At 46.2% G+C, this 21822-nt stretch overlaps 1 protein-coding gene across 2 annotated transcripts; it reads left to right on the forward strand.

Moving 5' to 3' along the window:
• The first annotated feature begins 5177 nt into the window (after nucleotides 1–5177).
• LOC142768632 (uncharacterized) lies at nucleotides 5178–21541 on the forward strand. 2 transcript variants are annotated; one of them, XM_075870643.1, is made up of 7 exons: nucleotides 5178–5395; nucleotides 9177–9327; nucleotides 10572–10684; nucleotides 13555–13705; nucleotides 17193–17360; nucleotides 19906–20037; nucleotides 21294–21541. In XM_075870643.1, exons 1-7 carry the CDS (start codon nucleotides 5199–5201, stop codon nucleotides 21501–21503), a joined length of 1122 nt encoding a protein of 373 aa, XP_075726758.1. In that variant the 5' UTR covers nucleotides 5178–5198; the 3' UTR covers nucleotides 21504–21541. The 2 variants fall into 2 exon arrangements, with proteins under 2 accessions (XP_075726758.1, XP_075726759.1); XM_075870644.1 differs by lacking the exon at nucleotides 17193–17360.
• Nucleotides 21542–21822: the final 281 nt, after the last annotated feature.

The raw sequence follows: 21822 nt of genomic DNA on the forward strand, positions 1-21822 counted from the left end.
TTTTTCACGTTGCCTAGTCACGTACACCCTTTTCTCCTAGTGGCGAAGTGGTGAAATACCTCTTGATCTCAGAGATTTTTCTCACCGCTCCAATAATTGTCCCAACCACTGCAAAATGGTAGAATTGAAGAAAAAGCGCATAGTCTTGTTCTCTTCTTTTGTGTCCGTGATCGCACACTTTACCTCATATGGCGAACTCATGTTTTATGTTTTTTTGTGACGGGGCTTGGCCTTTCCTTTGAAGAGACAGCACTAAAGAGCTCGTTTCGCAAAAGTTCCTGTGTTGTTATGGCATCGTTAGTAGTGAGCCGAAAATCTGCGTTGAGTTGACCGAAAAACTTCAGAAATGTGCAAATGAAATGAATGACATCTTCGGCTTGAGAAGGCGTCAAACCGAGACTTTCTGTGTGGCAAGCGGGTGCTCAGAGCTGCGTGGTTGCAGAGTCTATACAATCTATAGAGTGAACCGGCTGTTCTTTCCTGTACATAACTTGCAAGTACGTCACACCGCGGTACTCTTGGATACAATTTTGGAATGCCGCCCTCAATGAGCACATGGCTGCACACGACACCGAGTCAAGCTGTGAGGTTCTCGCAATTCCGTCTGTCACGGACGGCCATTTTTGGCGGCCCCACGTCACGGCAATTAACGGGCGCCGTACTTCCCCACTGACCGTGGGAACAGCGGGCGCATGAAAGGGAGCCAAGAAGTGCAGAATGGGGTGCTTTTCTTGGAACGTCGCCGTCGACGATTGATCCTTTTGTAACTGCGGCGGCGTCTGCAAGGTCGTGGAAGGCCGCGATGTACCCCGAACAAGGATTAGGCTACAGGACGCACCGGCTGAGAGCCAAACAGTCTGACCGTTTCCCACGGGGAAAAGCGTGGGAAACCCTCTGGTGGCCAAGCCGTATGACAACAACCCAACAGGTGGTCACTCTCGCTAGTTGAGGGCCCTGTCCCAATTAAAAAGGGGTGGGGTCAATATATTTTGGGAGCGGAGTTCCCATCAATTCAACGAACATGATTTGACCCATGTAGAGGTCTCTTGTCCCCAAGGAAGAGAGCGAGGAGACACGAGGGGGATTTAAGTGCAGGATTTTGCCCTGCTAGGCAGGCTAGTCGCTGACCAACATGGTGTAGAAACAGATCAACAAGCATCTCTTCTAGAAGTTTTTAGTGTGGCTCTGTATCGGCTGGCCACCTAAACTTAGCCGTTCGTCTAGTTGTGACGCGATATTAACGTCTGCAACGTAGACATCGGGACTTCGCCTCGAGTTAGCTCAACGTGCTCGAAGTCACCTGCACGCACTAGCCTCCCGGAGCCACCAGCGTAGCAACACCGCTGACATCGCAGTCGTGCCAGAACTCTCTTCGACTTCTCGCATCCGATCGCCGGGGACGCAACGCTGCCGGTCATCACACGTATGCCTTCACCTGTTTATATCTTCGAACTTTCTACTCCGTCGTTCTATTGTTGTTAGTTTGTATAGTTTGTAATAGTTCTCTCGCGTAAGCTGATTTATTGTTTTTATATGTATTTTCAGTTGTATCAAGCGTTGATGTATTTTGTTAGTTGTATTGAAGTGTTGTATTAGCTCCCGTGTGCTGCAATATCACTAGAGTAAAGTTTGTTTTGTTTTCTCACGTCTCACGTCTCACGTCTCTGATCTCTTCACTGTCTCTGCTTGCGTACGGAACGAACCAACCTGCTGTCATTCCCGTCGCCGACTTCGCGCTGGCGACGCTAGAGTGGCAGCTTGTAACACCGTCAAAGCAGTAAATCTCAATGGTGGCTTCCGCGATGTTTGACGGCTGTACGATATTGCTAACACTGTTTCATTTAGCAGAACCCCACGGTGCAGAACTCTGGCACGCTGCTTCCCGTGCCTTTGGCTCACGATCAGAGTTGCCACTTCCTCTTAACAAATGTGGCTGAGGCTCTTTTTTTTGCTTAGTCGCTTGCCGAACTGTCCACTTGCTTTTTGCGCTTCTTTTTTGTCAGGGGGGGGGGGGGGCTTACTTGCTTGTTTCCAGCAAATATAGTAAACGTAGTGATCATTACGTTCACAAATGCATGTTTGTGGTACACTAATAGCGTGTTTGTCGATGACTTCCAGTAGTCGGATGCGTAGGCGTGTGCAGAGTTCCTCATCAAAGGGGCGAAGGCTCATCGTAGCGCCCCCCTTTCCCCCGTTCTGATAGGTCAATGTACGGGGCTAGTTTCGCGCTCCCCTGTGATTGAGGAGAGCCGACCCCTTGACTCCCCTCTCCAGCGCGCAGGTCTGTGGCTAAACGTTCAAGTCAAACATGCGTTAGGGAAATCAATATATAAGGTTAATGATTCGCTGACAAACGCGCCTTCAACGAAATGGAGAGAGAGTTCTGGAGATAATGCTAAAAAGTAGCTACGTGCTCTGGTTCAAGACGTTGATCATATATTTGTTCTACGAGACTATTAGATGATTAAAAAACAACTCTCATTTGTAGTTTAGTAACACATCTTTGTATATAATTTCTAGAATCGGAAAATTCATTATGTTGCCCTTTCAGCATTGTTTGTGACGAAGCTTTGCTAACTTTTTCTGTAGCACCTGTAAACACTGATCACGATGCTGCTTCGTACCACTCGGGCACTAAAATGAGCCCTCCATGTTTTGCAGGGGAGCCCCTCGGCAGTACAGCAGAGCAGGAAATTCCCGAAGCTTTAGTGCCGCCCTTTCAGGCGGTCGTTCAGAAGCAGCCTACCACTACAAAGAGCACGCTATCGCCTGTTGTGACCACGACGACACCTGTTGTCACCACAGCGCCCACTTCGGCCGTCCCGTTTCCCACACCCAACGATGGCAAGTCGATCTGTCATTTCCAGTTTATCCTTTGACGTTGTTCAGCCGGTTTGTAGGTGCGTCCGTCCGTCCATCTATCTATCTATCTATCTATCTATCTATCTATCTATCTATCTATCTATCTATCTATCTATCTATCTATCTATCTATCTATCTATCTATCTATCTATCTATCTATCTATGACGAAGATCGGTTCCCGGGGCCACAACGTAGGTGAAAAAGCATCGTTTTTTTGCACTAACAAAGCTTGAGTCACAGATTTTGGCTGCGTCAGCCTCACAAGAGAACCACAATTTGTATCGGTAAAACGGGGGTCATGCTCATTAAATTCGAAGAAAGAAAAGAGGACGTGAAAAGATAACTTGCCGTGGGCAGAGACCGAAGCTGCGACCTTTTTTTCTAAACTGCGTCGTGTTGAAAAAGACCCAGAGTCGTCAACTAGGAAGATTGAGGCAGTTGTATTGAGACAGCGGCTAAACTACCAATAAGAAAATTTGGAATCTATGATGTCACAGTTGCGTCCACGTGCAATGAATTTACGCAAAGAGAACACGTTTCAGCGTGGCTGCGCTCCGCGGAGCGCCAATGAATCCAATGCGGCTGCGCATCGAAGCAAAGTGTCTGTGCCGCACGGCAACGCGCCGCTTTTGCTCTACTACAGCGAAGCGTGAGCAGCGCGATACGCCTGTTGCAACAGACGATGCCAAGTGCATCCCGTGGGTCCCTCTGTGCCTGCGCCATTTCGCTGCGTTGCACAGCCACACTGGATGCAGTGGCGCTCCGCGGAGCACGGTCGCAAGGTGATTCTTGATACACCCTACGGTAACAGAGTTGTGCACAGTTGCAGCTAACAACCATAGCTATGCGGCGAAGCCGCACTTTTTTCGCAAGCCACGTGCTTAAAGGCACGCTAAAGAGAAGAAACGGTTTTTCGAGCATTAGTAAAGTGCATTTTCAAAATCCAGAAAACACCACTCTTACATCCAGACGACGCTTGGTGAGCTATAAATCGCTGGAAAAGAGAATGTTGTTCGTGATGCCACCTTACGATTCTCGCACCAAACACCATGACGTCATAGATTTCGAAAGCGTCTGCTGGGTCTTATGTAGTTTCTAATCAATAAAAATGAAGCGCATTGTGATCTGTGAACTCCAAAACCTGGCATACGAAGTTTGAGAAAATGTCATCGAGCCAATGTCGCGAAAATACGAAAAATATATCTAGAAGTTTTCCATGTAAAGTGCGGTAATGTGGGCGTGCAATTTGAAGATGGAATTTCAACTTTAATTTTCTCCGCGAATGATAAGCTCGTAGTGAAACTTATGACACATTAGAGTTTTCAGAGAGCAGTTTACAAATCCAAACCAAGCCATTGTGTCCCCCTGCTGTCCCTTTAAGCGTGTTGCCAACGGACCTGGGTGGCGTGAAAACCACGAGCGATCAAGGAAAAAAAAAACATCTCCTTTCGGAACTGTACCACGGGAACGCAAAAGCAGACTTCGCAGCTTAGTATATTTTGGGGGGTCACGCTCATTAAAAGGATATTAGCATTTTTTAGTTTCTCTGGTATTTCGACAACAAAAGGGCGTCGCGCAACACCAGACAACACGTGTCTTAGCTCCCACCACGCCAGGTAGCGCTATCTATAGGGGATAATAAACGACTAACAAACACGTAATTTGCGTCCTCAGAAATTCCAAAAGCGCCCATTGCCACTTGTTAAGCCTACGGCATCAGTTATTTCAGTGCACCCCTCGAAAACGGCGCTGAATCGACACACGTATATCTTCCCTGTCGGAGCTTCATGACACGAATCTAAAGCAAATATTACTAAGGGCCCGAGGGAGCCCTCTAAAACCCATTCGTGGCAGCGGTGTTGGGGAGTTCAATAATTCGCTTGCGCATCAGCTTCTCTGCAGTGTACGGTTGCTAGCGGTGTTCGAAAAACAGATGCGCAGCTCTTCTACCTAAAGGTCGCATATATAATACTTCTACACAGCCTCACTGAGGCGTATTAATAATTCGGCCGTGCGCTTCTATGCGCCTAATAATGGCCTAAGTAATCGCACCACCTCTATAGGGGCTTCAAGCTGAGACGTGTTCCTAGTTAAAACAGCCGGAGCTTGTCTACTATGCGTGTTTATATCAAGCAAACTGACTCCACACTTTCCACATCCCAGCGTTAGAAATCGACGCTTGATCATTTAGCAGTAAGTGACTAGCCGCCATTATTTCATACTGTATAGCAAGAAAGCCAGCTTGACAATTTTGAAAAGGGGAGGTCTGCAGCCAGGCTTGTAATGTAGAACTGTCCCTTGCGCTGCAGTCGGCAAGCAGCCCCTGGTGTGCATCATGGGCGAGAAGCTTACCACGGTTCGCCAGTTCCCGCCAGACAAACTGTGCGACTACATATTCTACGATTCGTTGTACAAGGAAGGCAACCACAACCTACTTCCTGATCCTGCCAGCTACACGGAGAGCCTGAACACTTTCCTCGGGAACCACCGCGACTACCGACACACGACGCTTGGCATCGGCTTCGCTTTCGAGTGAGCAGAACGTAATGATATTAGCGCCGCGTTTCTTATGCGAAAGCAATGATATGGGCACTGCAGGCGCAGCTATGTCTTCCCCGTGATGTTCCATGTAAAGTAGAAATCAATAATGCTGCTCAGTAGGTCGCAAGTTCTACTTGTGAGCGGAAACGCGCCAGGGCCGCCGATGAAGCGGGCTGAATCAGTATGAAAATGCGCCCTCCATTTTTTTTATCGAATGGGGCACCTGTTTAAGGAAAAAAAAAGTATTTGGCGTTCTCTAATGCCTGAATATCATTGTGACCCGAACAGGGGACCAGTAAGACAGTATTTGAGATAAAGCATATAAAGGTTCCTCGAGGCAGCAAGAACAAACGAATGTGTTCCTTCATAGTTACGGTAAAATTTCTGCTTACTATGAAGGAATATTAAAGTGTGATGTCCTTTAGCACAAGCTTGACGCGTGGTATAGCGTTCGTTCTGTCACGTTTGTTGTGTATTGTAATACAATTATCTTGTCCCCTTTTGTGCAAATTTAGACAGTAAAAGAAAAAAAGAGAAGCCTGCCGAAAGGGTTCTGGCGGGGTGGGTTCTGGCGGGCGGGCTGCGTCGCTCTGGTAAGAAAACTGGTCGCGTGCGCCAGTGATGCGAGCGATCAGCAGCAGAAATAGATGTTCGCTTGCGTCAGCAGCTGCTGAAGCACAGTCACCGAAAACAGACAGGTCCCCATAGAGAGTTCAATGCTTCACGAGAGGGAATTTCCACCAGAGGTGTGTGTAGCAAAGGTGCCCTTACTTTAGTGCAGAATAAAAAAAAAGCACGAAAACAAAACAAGAGATAAAATAAGATAGGGACACACTACGAGCGCTTTGTAACAGCTGAACTTCACTTAAAAGCAAAACACACGAGAAACCAACACCATGCATGCGGGATATTTATTGTTACGTGAAAGAAATGACGAAACGTGTTTGCCTGGTAATCAAGCAAACATGAGGTTCAGATAAGCAATCACCGTGCACCCGACATTGTGGTCAGGAAGGAACAGCGGGCCCTTTTTTTACTTTGTAATTGAACAAAACGACGGTGTTATTGAAAAGAAGGCTCTTGAGCTCGCAGCCATCTAAATAATGCCTGACGATTGCATATCTGAACTTCATGTTCCTTTCCATAATTGCGAGGTACGCGCGCTTACCCGGAGGTTGCGGGTTCGATCTCGGCCGCGATGGTTGCATTTCGACGGAGGCGAAATGATAAGGAAGCGTGAATTGTGCACGTTAGCGAATACCAGACGTTAGACATTTCCAGAGTCCTGCACGGCAGTGTCTTTCATAATTGTATCTTGGTTTTGGGACGTTCAACCGCCGATAATATTATTAGGCGCGCATGTTTCGCTACTTTTTTCGAATAACCTAAAATTGCAGTGCATGCTCGCGGGTTTTTTGTTAGTGTTTTTTCCCAATAAAACTCGATTCTTAGATAACGTTCATATACTCTATTACTCTTTGCAAGTGTCTTATTACTCTTTTCCAGTGTCTTCGTCTTGTGCGCGCTGATTTTCTAAAAATGAATCATTTTGAACGCGGTAAACTTACTAATTTATTGTACTTCTAATGTAGATAGGCACATGATAATGGCCTGAATTTTTCGGGACCATGGTGAAGAAGAGAAATGATCCCTGTATATGAAAATGCCGTGAGCTCTCTCATGCAAGACCTCTTCCCCTCCCCCCTCCGAAGAGATCAGCTATATTTCTCTTTACGTTGAAATTTCTAATGTTTCTAATTAGTCAAGGCCCAAACTGTTCGTGCAGTGTATTTCTGTTTGAGATAAGGCGCTCAAATGTCAAATGTTGCACTATTTTCACACATTGTTCGTTCTTTTGTCGAGCCCCTTTATGCATAGAGTTTCCTAAAGTTAACTAAACAGGACTCTGCCGCTGCGATCGTTCAGCTACCATGTGAATGATGGGTAGTTCACACATTTGCCTAGTCTTCGTACTTGCGGCTTCGTTTATGCTGTATTTCGGTTTTGTTTTGAAAGAAAGATTCAACCCTTTTGAACTTTGCGACCCGATTTGGAAAGGTAAGTTTAAAAGAATAAGTTGGTGAAGCACAACCGCTGAACATTTGCTGATTTTTGTTTCGTGAGAAAACAGCTGCAAGCCACACGAACACACACGGAACCAAAAGTAGGCCAGAAGTACGAAGATTGGACAAATGTGCGTACTACCCATCATTCCCATGCTCGCTGAAGCGCCGTTCGTTGCAGCTCCCATAGACACTAGCGCCAGAATTCCCCGTAGTGTATATTAGGAAACTCTTTGCCTTTATGAATGTACTTTATGTGCTTGAAGGAAAGGCAATGAACGAATGAACCAGAAAACCACCAGGCCTGCGCAGAATGCACATCGCTGTCACTGCGTAAGCTGGAAGAGCGGCCTTCCGGAGCCTTTTTTTTTTTTCAACTTTTTGGGTAGGTGCTGCAAACCCACTTGCAGGGTATCCACTACGCCACAAACCATCATAACTTTTGTGCATTAGGCAGGAATTCTCGTTGTTGTTCACCTTTTCTTGTGGCACACCCACTGGTGGGGCTCGACCAGGCATTCGCTATGCCATCCTTCGTCGACCTTCGGAGAAGCGTGGTACCCGCTGCACACTTGCAAGGTATTTTGTGCCGTTTTTTTTTTTTGCTCTTGCGGACGACGATGAAGAATAATGTTTGAAGTTCTTGTAAAGGGGTCGGAACATTCGACGACTGACTTGTTACGCAATTCTCATTGTGTGACTTCGGGATGTTCCTTTACCATTCTAAAACGCTTTATTGCTCGTATTACCGTGATTTTTTTCCCGACATCAAGCCTTCCTAAGGATAGTTTACAGGGGAGTTCCAAGGAGCGGCGTGGCTAATGTTGGGCTGGCATGTAGAGGACTCTGGTTCGAATCCCATTGTGCCCTGGGTTTTTTTTATTTACTAAAATCTTCTTCTTATTTAGCACAATAGTGGTTACGGACACCGGCGACGGCGGACAACTACAGCGCACGCGACCCTTGTTGTGATATCACAGCAGCTTTCGCTGTAAAATAATTAAGGCACCTCCGAACTAATAGTGCCGAAAGGTTGTCAATATTTTTTCTTCCTTCCTCGATTTTTCTTTTAGATGCGAAGCAGCTCTTTGACTCGTCTATGTAACGATGTCCCTCCATCCGCACCACGCTTTCTTGGCCGCAAGTGTTGGGGCTGTGCCAAGTAGGTCCCGCCTTCCCTAGCAGTGCGCGCGCTGGCGTCACTCTCTCCCTAGCACGTCGCCACTCGCTGCGTGTAATATTTCTCTCCTCGCCCTCTCCACCACTCGCAACATTCGAGCGCACATCGAGGGGAAACACTCTCTCGGCTCGTTCATCTGCCATAAAACTTGCACAAAACCCAACCTGCCTCCCGTGTCTGTGCGTTTCAAAGAAATGTTTACTCGGACAAAGACTACACCAATTTTGCTTTATACCGTTCTTCCAGCACCGCGGTTGACGTCCGTTTTTTTCCGTGTCGACGGCGGGCGCACCGCTGCTGCTTCCATCCCATTATGGCTCCCTTCGAAGAGCTGGTTTATATATTTACTTTTTTTCTCTACTTATTTTTTATTCTATTTCTATGTCTGACTTTCTTTCCCTGTATTTTTTCTTTTCATGATTTTATTCTTCATTGATGTTTCTTCCTTTTCTCTCTAGGTGACTGTGACACGATGCTTGTAACATTAGTTTCCGTGATAGTGTTTTTTCTTCTTTTTTTTCTTTTGCAGCTTTCTCGCGAAGGCGGAGGAAGATCTGAAAGTGGCCAACCACAGTCCACTTGAAGCTTTTTGGAACCGGGCCATTTTCCATGCCGGAATTCTCGACACTCCCATAATGCCGACTCGATACCACACAAAAGCTGCCGTAGGAACACTGAAGGTACGAATTTGTATCACACGTTCGATAGCGCACTTCGATATGAGGCGAAGTCGGCCATTGCCCCGCGAATGATACGATCCCATGTTTGGCACTCGCCCTTGCGAGCTACGGATTCACGTGCGTGGCGAGAGGCTCACAGGACTCTTTCGAATCACAAGTGACAAAATAAATTGAACGGTGGTGACACGACACAAATGTATTATTTATTTATTTGTTCATTATTTATTTGAATATTTTCGCTAACCCGTGGGTGGCTTACGCGGCAGTAGAGTCATCTCAAACGACTTTGACGATGAGACCCTAACGCAGCTGCACCAAGAGCTGGTCAGACGAAATCTGGAATTAATTATACTCGCAGCCCGACGAATGGGGATGCATAATATTCACATAATGAATGCATCCATTCGAATGGATGCATTCAATCGCATAATATTCAGCGCAAATGAGGTGTTACACACCAATAAATACATGGGGGCCATTCCCCACTGCACCCCATACTGCGAAAGTCAGGATGCCCGTACGAATTACAGACTGCCGGGTCATTGTCACGATGCATGCCCAAGCCCCAAGACTAATATTTGCCCACGTTGGGGTTTCCAGCATATAGTAGAAATTTTGTGTGTACACACTTTATTTTCGTCTTATAGAATTCTAAATATTTCGGGGTATTTAGAAGAAGACCACCACCACTAATAATAACAATAATAATAATAATAATAATAATAATATTAATAATAATAATTTCTCGCGACGAAGATAACCGAGGCTTGGAGAAAAAGCTCAAAAGCATTTTCCCTCTTCCCAGTACACTGGCGAGTTTTCGGCAGTGAAAATCACCAGCCTAATGGACAGGATATATAAAAAGAAAATAGAGAAAAAAGTAAGGATAGAAAAGCAGGATTACCAGCGACAATGCAACTCATTTCCATAGCAAATAAAAGTATTAGGAGCTAATTGCAACAACTCCTAAATTCGAGCACGAAATTTTGAAGAATTGGGCTCCGTTAAACGCCGTATTTTCTCAAAAAATAAAACTCTGAAAAACACCCTCCGATATTAAAGAAAACACAACAAACTCCGTAAACATGGTTCCCTACGTGTAATGGTTAATGCGGTGTGCGCTATAGTGGCTGTCATTTTCTGTTTACGACGTGGAGTGACTTGCACTTTCCGCTTTTCCATTTTGAGCAGTGATAATTTTTCTCACGTCGACTTCACCACTTTCAATTGTTTTTTGTGTTCAGAATATAAACCGGCTGCTGGACATCCAAAGAAGCCGTGGTGCGACAGTAGTCACGGCAATCTCTGTGTCACATCCGGGCCTTTCTTGGGCCATCAGCTTTGCCGAGGACTTCAGGTAAAAGTTTGAACCAGGCTAGTGACACCCTTTAGGATGCACAATATATAATTGCTTCCTTCTACGCTGCGTCTTTGAGAAAGCTGCACTTATTGACTTCCCTATGGCTGTGTAAAGACAGCTGGTTAAGTCCTTAGCACTAATGTATTACGACAAAACTATACTAGTCTTACCTACACAGTGCGAAACCAGGTATGGCATTGAAAGCTAGCGACGCCTCCTATGCTGAAGCACAGGTTGGCAAAAAAAAAAAAACAGATGAGGGGAACTAACCAAATTTTCCTGAGCTGGACTCAGACGGAATTACTCACCTTGACTATCTCAGACTCACCCCCGTCTTCACAAACGCTGCTCGACTCGACTTTCATCCTCCACTTGACAGAGTTGAGCACTGCACCGCTGCTCGGCTGAAAGTGACGCTGCGCTACTTAAGAATCGCAGCACATTATCGGTGATATGCAGTGACTTTCCCTGCCTAAAGACATGTGCTCCCATCGGCCTTCTCAAGTGAAGGTGAAGCGTTGAGTGGAGGGACGTTCTAGAATACGGGGGTCAGCCTCACGGCTCCATTGGAGTCGGAGTGAGTCCGCGTCAGCTCTGGAGCGAGTTCCCCAACTTGCGTCGTGCAGTGCTGCAAAACCCTATCAGCTGTAAGAAGTTTTCTGTTGGAGGGGGACCATTACCGCAGTCGGGCCATTACGATCTTCTGAGTAGGCTTTTGTCTTCAAGCTATCTTAGGCAAATGCTTGATGGAACCTATAGGTTTTTTTATCCACATGGCAATACACAAAAATAGAATTTTTGATTGATATGTCGGGCTCAACGTCCCAAAACCATCATGAAATTATGAGAGATGCCGTAGTGGAGGAACGTGCCCCAAAATCTGAGCACACGGGCTGAACGCATGGCACCCGTGCGTCTTGTGAGAAGGGTGACATTCTACCAGCAACGACAGAGAAAGTAAGGAAAGCCCTAGAAGAAATGCAAAGAGGCAATGCCACTGGTGAGGATAAAGCAACAACAGACCTCCTGAAAGATGGCGGAGAAATTGTGTGGGAAAAATTAGCCACATTATATACAAAGTGCCTCTTTACAGGAAGGGTACCAGAATCTTGACAGAACGCTAACATCATCTTTATCCATAAGAAAGGAGACGTCAAGGACTTGAAAAATTACAGGCTGATCAGCTTACTCTCCGTTCTCTACAAACTATACACCAACGTAATAGCTAATAGAACTAAGATGATATTAGAGTTCAATCAGCCAAAGGACCAAGCAGGATTTCGTAACGGCTACTCCACAATAGACCATATGCATACTATCAATCAGGTAACAGAGAAATCCACTGAAGTAACCTGCGATTCGCAGATGGCATTGCCTTGACTGAACTGGACAAGGAAAGCAGAAAAGTAGGTCTGAAAATTAATATGCACAAAACTAAAGTAATGTGCAACAATCTCGGCAGAAAACAGCACTTTGTGATACGTGGAGAGGTGCTGGAAGTCGTTAAGGAATATGTCTACTTAGGACAGGTAATAACCGCGGAGCCGAACAACGAGATTGAAGTAACTAAAGGAATAAGAATGGGATGGAGCACATTTGGCCAGCGCTCTCAAATCATGACTGGTATATTGCCACTATCCCTCAAGAGGAAGGTATATAACAGTTGCATCTTACCAGTACTTAACTATGGAGCACAAACCTGGAGGCTTACAAAGAGGGTCCAGCTTAAATTGAAGACGATGCAGCGAGCGATGGGAAGGAAACTAACAGGTGTGACCTTAAGAGACAAGAAGAGAGCAGAGTGGGTCAGGGAACAAACCGCGGTTAAACATATCATAGTTAAAATAAAGAAAAGGAAATGGACATGGGCCCCAGACACGTAGCACGTAGGTATAGGATAACCGGTGGCCATTAACGGTAACTGACTGGATTCCCAGACAAGGCCAACGCACGAAGGGGAGACAGAGAGTTAGGTGGGACGAGGAGATCAAAAAAAGTTTGCGGGTATAACGTGGCGACAGAAAGCACAAGACCAGGTTAATTGGCTGATCATGGGAGAGGCCTTTGTCCTGCAGTGGGCGTAGTCAGGCTGATGATGATTATGATGATGATGATGATTAACGTAAAGTTGTTTGTCAGTGAGAGCCGTTGTTGGATGGGAATGTGGAAACGCAAAGTGTAATGAAGACGGGGAGTTATGTAGAGGCCAAAGAGATGCCTATAAGGGCGACGCACAGGAATGGGCGAGCAGAAAGTTGGGCTTTATCCAAAGGTTAGGCCACAGAAATGCACGCGAGGGATAAGAAGGAGAATGAAAGGCGCAATGAAAAATGTCGTATTGTCCCTATCAATTCTCGATCTAATTATATTAACCATTTTCTGTATTTTTCCGTCAATGCCCCAATCTGGGGCTATCAAGTCGGCGCTTTCTTGTAGTTGCACATCGCAAAGTCAAAAAATAAGGCCACGAAACACCGTATGCACAAACTGAGCCGTTTTCGTGCGTCTGCTTGTGTCATAAAATTGTTCGTTTACTTCTTAAATATTCAAATGACAAAGGAGAAGAGACCAATATGGAGGCACACAAACCAACCTGTAAAATAGTCTATAGTCGCAAACAACTTGAAAAAAGTCCAGATAGGCTCCGTCCAGACGACTAAAACGTGCCAGGCGATCGCCTTCGCTAATAAATAATTCCGCTCATGTACGCGAAAACGTTCTTGTGACGTCAGTCAGGATTGCGTGCCCAATGGTGCAGCCCTGTGAGCATCCCCCTTTGAGGAGAAAATGACGCAGTCTTCCAAAGTTGCATACGACCAAAAGTTGGTATAAGCCATTGAGTTTGCTATTGTTTCATCTTCAAACAGAGAGCTCCGCTTCACGCCGCATTTGTTCATCTCGATCGGTCACTACCGACTCGGTGACGACAAGCGTGGCGTCTGCTACATCGTGCCCCAAACGCGCGACCCTGATGACATTCCGACTCCAGACATCTTTGAAGACTACAACTTCAACTTGGTATGCACACATTTCTTTCTTTATAATGCGAGAGTCTTTGAGGCTTGATCAGAACAGATGAGTCACGGTCGGTGTCAGGACGAGAGATAAAAAAAAATTGGCGGATCCCATGTGCAGTGGAAATCGATGATACGCGAAGCGTGAATGAGGAAGGATGACATGTCACTTTAAAATCAACATAACGTTACGAGGTGGAGTTAATCATGCCGTACATGACTTCCGTATCATGATTATCATGTTTAGATGTGCCGTTTACTTTCGTCATCTATTCACGTCACGCGATACCAAATTTAGTATATGTGGAGATAGCTAAACGGCCGCGAGCACGCTATGAGCGTGGTGTGTTGTCATGTTCTTACATGACGCGCGTGTCAGGATTACCATGTTTGCACTAGTCGTATATAATGTCATCCATTGAAGTCGCGTAGCACCAAATTTGGTATATGCTGAGCTAGCAAAACGGCCGCGAGCACATCATAAAGGACCCAATATACTGCAATGTAGTGTTGACGCACGTGCACGCTGGGAACAGCGACGCTACGTTAGCAGAACGTGAGCACTCTATAGTGTGACGCCAGGCGCGACCAGCGTCCCTAAGCGCGGCCCGACGGCAACCGGCGCGAAATGCGACATGCTGCATTTGGCGCCGATGCGTTATCAAGACAACACTGCGTCTCCCCCTTTTTTTCGATGGAGGGATGCGGGACGCGCTGAAACGCGCATGCGTCAAAGCACCGCAGCACGGCGTGCGCCTGCGAGTATATGGCAGGACCGGCGCCTGGCGTGGCGACGCCGGCATGACGCAACAAAATGAACACTGGCGAGCACGCGCACCGCGCCACGTCGAAATGTATTGGTGCCTTAACTGTGGCATGTAGTCATGTTCTCACATGACACGCATCTCTTGATTATCATGTTTGCACCAGTCACATACCTTCGTCATCCATTGGGGTCACTTAATACCAAATTTGGCATATGTGAAGCTAGCGAAACGGCCGCGAGTGCATCGTGAGTGTGGCATGTAGTCTTTTTGTTACATGACATGCATGTCGTCATTATCATGCTTTGATATGTCATTTACCTATGTCGTCTGTTCGCGTCCCGTAATACCAAATTTAGCTTCATGTGAAGCTAGCGAAACGGCCGCGAGCGCATCGTGAGCGTAGCATGCAGTCATGTTGTAACATGACACGCATCTAATGTTCATCATTTTTGCACCAGTCTCATACCTTCGTCATCCATTCACGTCCCGTAATACCAAATTTGGTATAAGTGAAGCTAGCGAAACGGCCGCCAGTGCATCATGAGCGTGGCATGTAGTCATGTTGTTACATGACACGCATGTCATGATTTTCATGTTAATGTCTGTCGCTTGTGTTCGCCACGCAATCATGTCATATCATACCAGGTTTGCAACATGCCACGTGAACGAAACCACCGCAAGAGATGCAGGACCAGGAAATGTAAATCATGACGTTCATGACATTCATATGCAGATTTTGATGTCATGACTAGTCAAATATGTTCTTCATACAGTCATGTTATGCCATACCAAGTTTGGCATCGATACCATTATCGAAACGGCCAGGAGAGTTAAAATTCGTAGGCGGCTATATAGATAGATAGATAGATAGATAGATAGATAGATAGATAGATAGATAGATAGATAGATAGATAGATAGATAGATAGATAGATAGATAGATAGATAGATAGATAGATAGATAGATAGATAGATAGATAGATAGATAGATAGATAGATAGATAGATCCAAAGTCGCTGAAGTTTGCTAAGAAATGCTTCTCATTTGAAAAAAATCTTATTAGCATTTGCTGAGCTTTAGACTTGCTCTTTTATGAAAGGGAACGTGTGAGTGTGAGGCCTGCGCACTGCGGCAGTTGCCTACAGTACCATCAACCGAAGGTTGAAGACAGCCCGTCCAGCTTTAGCAGCACCGCCCATTATCAGAATGAAGCGGGAGTCTTAGCTAACATCACTTGTACAACGGTCACGACTCATTATATAATTTGTCAATCGATGACGCCAAAAGCCGACGTGCTTTCTTTGGCTGTCTGTTGATAGTGCGATAGGCAGCCACCGCAGAGCACAGGTCACGCGCTCGAGTGTTCCCTTTCATAAAGGAGCACAGTTTGCATTCAGTACATTTGTATGACAGTAAACTCACCTCCGTGAAATGCCAGTGCCCTTTTATACTCCCAGCCTGGAGTTCTTGAAGAAGGCAAGTTCACTTTTCGAAACGTCAGCTCGTGCATTAAACTCTTGTTTGCACAATTTTTTTAAATATAACAAGATACCACTCGGTGGCGTAATCGGATGATGTAGTCATTCGCTTAAAGAAAAAAATGGTCAGTGAAGCACTAGTGTCAAGGCCGTCGAAACAGCTGAGTTTAACGCCGCCTTTTTTCTCTCACTTCCTTTTATGGCTATGCTTCTCTTTACGATCTTGCCTCTTCTTTCCCACTCTCTTCCCCGTCACTTCCATTTTCACAAGCCCTTGATATACGCTATACATTTCACGGCCATGTTTTCTTTTTTCCTCTCTTCATTTTCAGCGTGACATATTTCATCAGGGGGTTATGCTGAAATAGGATCAATTAGGACCAATTAAACTTAACGTCAGTTGTTCTGCTGATTAGCCAGTTCTTTATGGGTAGTTCGTAATTTGGCACAAAGTGAAGTAATTGGTATTCATCAAGTTTTGTAAGGCTTATTTGTTCTCAGTTGGGGTTGACTTTATTAGGAATTGCGCAATTAAACTCGGCTATGTCTGACGGGGCTCAACCAGGCCTTTGTAGTCTCAACTAAGGTTAACTTGCCTTCGCGAAGTGGAGAAATGGGTACGCGTAAGCGTGGCGAAGTTTATATGCACACTCTTCAGTGACATCATAGCGAAGTACAGTTTTTCGTCGGCAACGCACCACCTTATGAAAAGTTAGGCAGCTCCGTCGTGAATGTAGCCACGGCCATGTAGTGTTCGGCGATGTTGTCCGAAGGCGGGATCATCCAAAGGTGTACTCAAGAGAGGGAAGAACCTGGGGTTAAAACCCCTCCCTGTTTTGACGTTTCTCAGTTTGGCTTTCGTGTTACACACACAGACGTACAAATGCACGCATGAACACACAAAGTATGACGCGCATCTGTCTTGGTGAACAAAGTATGGTGCGCATTAGTCGCGCGCGCCACCGTCGCCAGCGACGGCAGGGCTTTCGATTATTTCAGGAGGAGAGACAGCACTGAGAGGGATGTTATACCTATAACTGCCCGTAACTGCTTTGAAAAATTCGGTCGCTTATCAATAATTCGAATAGCCTCATTCGGCGATGCTGTAGTATAAACAGCGTCGAAATGTCGAAAACTGTTTCAGGGACCCTTTACCGCAATGATTAAGCCGCTCAGCCTGTGTTAGGGACATGGTATGATGTGTATGCATCCAACGGCTGATAACACGAGAATTAATGTTCGGCGCAGGCTACTCCCATGTACCAACTCCAATGGCTCTACACCAATGGGACGAACACCAAAGGCGTCGTGTCGGTTACGCTGAAAGGACGTTGGGCACACCCCGTAAGCCCCGCGAGAGTTGGCTTCTATGACCCATGCTGGTCCGAAGCCATCCCGTTCGGCAGCTACACTGAAGTAAGCGAACATAACGTACATGTTCTAAAACCTGTATAAAACTTGCCACTATACACTGAAATTGCTTCCGCTGCCTACATGACATTTTAATCGGATATTAATTATACGGACACACTCGTAATGTTTTTGTTTCTTGTCACCATGCTTTTATGCATATAGTTGTGTATATGTATGATCAAAATCAAGAAAAGGAGCTCAAAATAGATTGTTTCTGACCGGTTGGATCAGTGGCCTCGGCTGCTAGCTGACCCGAAGTCTGTGGACTCTATGCCAGCCGCAGCGATTGCGTTTCAATAGAGTCAAAATGTATTGAGGCCGATGTTCGGTTTGACGTCTGTGAACGTAACACAACAAACATTATATATGGTTATGGAGCCCTATGGCGTCTTGGGATCAAGTGGTTTTGGGACGCAAAATTGCAGATATTATTATTACATTGCTTTGGAGCACGCCACTATAGGGAAGTGTGCCACTCTACGCTCCAAGCACGACTATTGTAACAATCCACCGCACAGCAAAACGCAAGTAGCGGTGGTCGTTGTTTGCATAGGCTTCTTCGCCGTGACCAGTGAAATAGCTCATAGGGTGTGCTTTAAAGGTCATGGCCCAACTCATCAATCACCAACATTCAGATGCGCACCTCAACCCTGTGCTTTGACCTACTGGGCATGATTGCCCATACTAGCATGCATCTCTATGAAGGGGATGATGTTTGTACGCTTTGTGCTTTCGTCGCAAAGTTTGCGTTGCAGATAGATCGAGCGAAGGCCACTTCGCTCACCGCAGTGGTCGTTTTTGTAAATGGTCAAGAGGTATTCGATTCGTTTTGTAAGTAAAATTGAACGGAGCTTAGAAATCCCTCTAACACTCGCACACTCTTCCAGACGAGGACGACGCACCACACACAGCGCCCTGGTGTGTCCTCCTCAATATGGTTGATTGGCGAGTAGGGGATGCATGACTGTTTTGAAATGAGAGCGCATTGCTTAGACGCGGACAGAAAGACAGGGACAAGTGCTTACTACCAACTAATAATTTATTTTAAAAACTATGAAATGTATATTGACAGATGAAACAGTGCCATGGCACATACGATAAGACCAAATCATAGACCAAAATAATAGAACTGATAAAAGATATATGTACGTCAGCCCCACCCAGTTGGTAATAAGCGCTTGTCCCTGTCTTTCTGTTCACGTCTAAGCAGTGCGCTCTCATTTCAAAACAGTGTCCTCCTCGTATGGAAGAGTGTGCGAAGACGCGAGTGTTAGTGGGATTTTCAAGAGCCGCTAAATTTCACTTACAATGTGTCGAACTAGCAACTAGTTCAACAACAGTTATTAATAAATTGTTACTTCGGTTTGTACACCCAAAGAGAGAGCTGGGAGCTTTTATCTTTATTGCACTCTAATTAGTTGAAGTGCAGTAAAAAGAGTAGTGAACTCGTTTTTCAGATGCAGCATCTTTGCTCGTCCAAAAAACAATATTGCTACGAGGCACGACAGATGAATTCGATAGGAAAGAACAAGATGTTTGGTCTCTCGTGCGCACTGGGCTCCATCTTGTGCGCTTGCCTGTAAATTCGTAGTAAATACATTCTCAGACGCTTTTCTCATCAAGGGCCAAAATTCCAGAATATATATGTGTGAAGCAATGTAGACATTGGGTCATTTCAGTTAGGCATTACGGCGATAGGTTTGCGAAAGGCTTACCCAACGAAGCCACCGGAACAGCACGCGACGTTCTGTGCTGCCGCCCCGCACAGACTCTATACGGCCGGGTTCGTCGACTCTCTGACCCTGAGCAGAGATGGCACTCGAGGCAGGAGCTCAACAAACATGGGTTTATTTACCAAAGATACAGCACAGTGCACCAATAATGCGCTTGCGGGCCGGCAGGGAAACTCCGCAAGACTAATCGAGTACCCTATCCTGCGGCGCCATGGCTTTCACACAAAGGGGAACCACTGAAGCGCGGGAACGAGAAGTCGTCTGCAAAGGCGTAGCATGACTTCCTCCGTTGCAGGCGTGCGAGCATCTCCCAAGCGTGCGAGCGCAGTAGCGAACTCATAGAAGAGGGGGTCGTCAGAGGCAGCCCATGATAGGCGAAGTGCGGTGACGTGGCCTTGCCTATCATGTGCTGGCGTAGCATGTCCGCGCATACCGGTCGGCAAGGCACCGACGTCTGACACGTGCCAGCCGCCAAGCTGAAGTGTTCTTGCTCACTGTAGCCAGGCTATGCGGTGAAGCCAGGGCAGCCATCATGCCGACTGCGGGGGTTTCCAGTTCCCGGGCCACGCACGCCACTAAACACGCTACCCGGAAAGCGCGGCGAAATAGAGAAGAGCGCATTCGATTCCCACAACATATAAGCTAGAATATAAAATATGGAAAGAGAACTGCTTCTATTAGGACATCACCACGTGAGTTAATCCGGGAGTGATAATCCCCGGACGCAGATTTTATCGCTCGCTAACGTGTCCTTTCAGTGGTTAATAATGCGTAATATTTGCTTATTTTGCCTAAAAGTTGCTTCCTTTTACCAGGTGTGCCCCAGCGCAGTTGCTCGGCCCGTGTCTTCGTTGAATTATTCGACCAAGCACCACGCCATGATTACCTATGTGCCCAAGATCGACCGCACCTTTACCTACGATAACGAACAGGCATTTGCTGAGAAGGTACGCAATACGGTCCTTGACCACAAAGGATAATGGGCACTGAGGGCGATGCGCATATCTTTCGAACTATTGCCATGGCAGTAGAAACGCTCTGCTCAAGATCAGTGATCGATACTATGGTGTCAATGAAGCGGATGCCTTCAGGCATCTGCTGCAAATCTGAGGCATGTGACATCGCCACATGATTTGATATAGGCACACATAGGCACACTCAGCTGAATTGATACTGATTACATGATTTGGTGTGTTGAAAGAGCGGATGCTTTTCTTGTGATAAGTTCAAGGAGGTCTGAAAAAAATTGCTGGAGTGGAAATTCTTGCCTACGAAAGAAGCCGTGCCAACTGTGAAATGGCGGCTGCGGCAGCCTTCTTACTAGGCACATGATGGGCTGTTGTCTGAGGCATGTGACATCGCCGCATGATTTGATATAGGCACACTCAAGTGAATTGATACTGATTACATAATTTAGAGTGTTAAAAGAGCGAATGCTTTTCTTGTGATCATTTCAAGGAGGTTTGAAAAAAAATGCTAGAGTGGAAATCCTTGCCCACGAGTGAAGCCGTGCCAACTGTAAGATGGCGGCTGCGGCAGCCATATACTAGGGGCGTGATGTGCTGTTGTCAATTGACGATTAAGGAGGAGCGTTGTCCTCGCACGCCCAACGAGTTAAACGTGGTAACCTTTTCGGGGCAGATATTGCTCAAAGTTCGTCCTTGTGCTACTAGTTTCTTTTTAAGTAAGCCTCAAATTCAAGATAAATCTTATTGGAGATTAAGCCACCGATACAAGCCTCTGCAGATTATTTCTTCGGAAACAACTATCTTTCACTTTAAAATTAAAGTAGCCTTTTGACTAACAAATTGAAGCCACTTGATGTCTAAGTGAGCACTACCAAAACATAGAATGTTTCTGAAATCTTTGGAGCGCAAAACCTGGCTTCACTACTGCTGGAAAAGCATTGCGGGAGCTTCCACTCCAGCATTTTTTTAACTCTTCGGATCAGGTGTAATTGTGGCGGCACCTTGCGGAGAACATCTAAACCAGGAAACTCTTTCAACGTGGCTTCCGATATCCACTCTGTCAATGCGGCGAAACACGAGCAATACGTAAGAGAACAAGCCCCAATATGACAGTAGCGCTACAAGACGGCGAAATTAAGGATTAAGTCAGCTGCAGGATTTATTCGAGTTTAATTGCGTGCGCGACTGAGAAATTTGTTCGTTTTCCACATAACGCCTTTTTTGTCCATGCGCAGTTGTGCCACGTGAAGGCCCTTGGAACCGACGTGCCGTTCGGCGTCGCGGTCTACGACATAGACTACGATGACTACTACAACAAATGCCACAACCTCAACATATACGGCACCCACAGCCGCTTGAAGGCGCTTCGGAAAGTAGTGGATTACTTCAAGAATAATACGACGTCGTTCAACGAGACCGCCTGCAGAACTTTCGTCGCGGGTTAGAGGGTGGCCTACCATGCTTCAACGATTACGCTGCGAACGCTATCAAATGAAGTGGCCATGGCCAAACGTCTAGACTTGTTTCACGAAAATGTGCTTAAGCATAGGCGTATCAGCCGGGGGGAGCAAGGGGTGCGACCCCCCCCCCCCCCCGAGAAAAGTTAAGGGGGGCTGAGCCCCCCCCCCCCACTTTCGACAGTGGTCACTCTCGGGTGCACGCTAGGGAAACCAACAATTAAGTAAGGCTTAGTTATCCATCACAACAGTAATCACTCAATTATGTTCTTACAGAACGAAATTGTTACGAGGCTATGTTACAACA

The sequence above is a fragment of the Rhipicephalus microplus genome, chromosome 8, assembly GCF_043290135.1.
Source record: "Rhipicephalus microplus isolate Deutch F79 chromosome 8, USDA_Rmic, whole genome shotgun sequence".
Lineage (NCBI taxonomy): Eukaryota > Metazoa > Arthropoda > Arachnida > Ixodida > Ixodidae > Rhipicephalus > Rhipicephalus microplus.

Coding starts and splice junctions, on each gene's coding strand:
- LOC142768632 (XM_075870643.1), top strand. CDS start 5,199: ATGGGCGAGAAGCTTACCACGGTTCGCCAGTTCCCGCCAGACAAACTG. Junction 10,685..13,554: donor AGCTTTGCCGAGGACTTCAG/GTAAAAGTTTGA, acceptor ATCTTCAAACAG/AGAGCTCCGCTTCACGCCGC. Junction 17,361..19,905: donor CGTTCGGCAGCTACACTGAA/GTAAGCGAACAT, acceptor TCCTTTTACCAG/GTGTGCCCCAGCGCAGTTGC.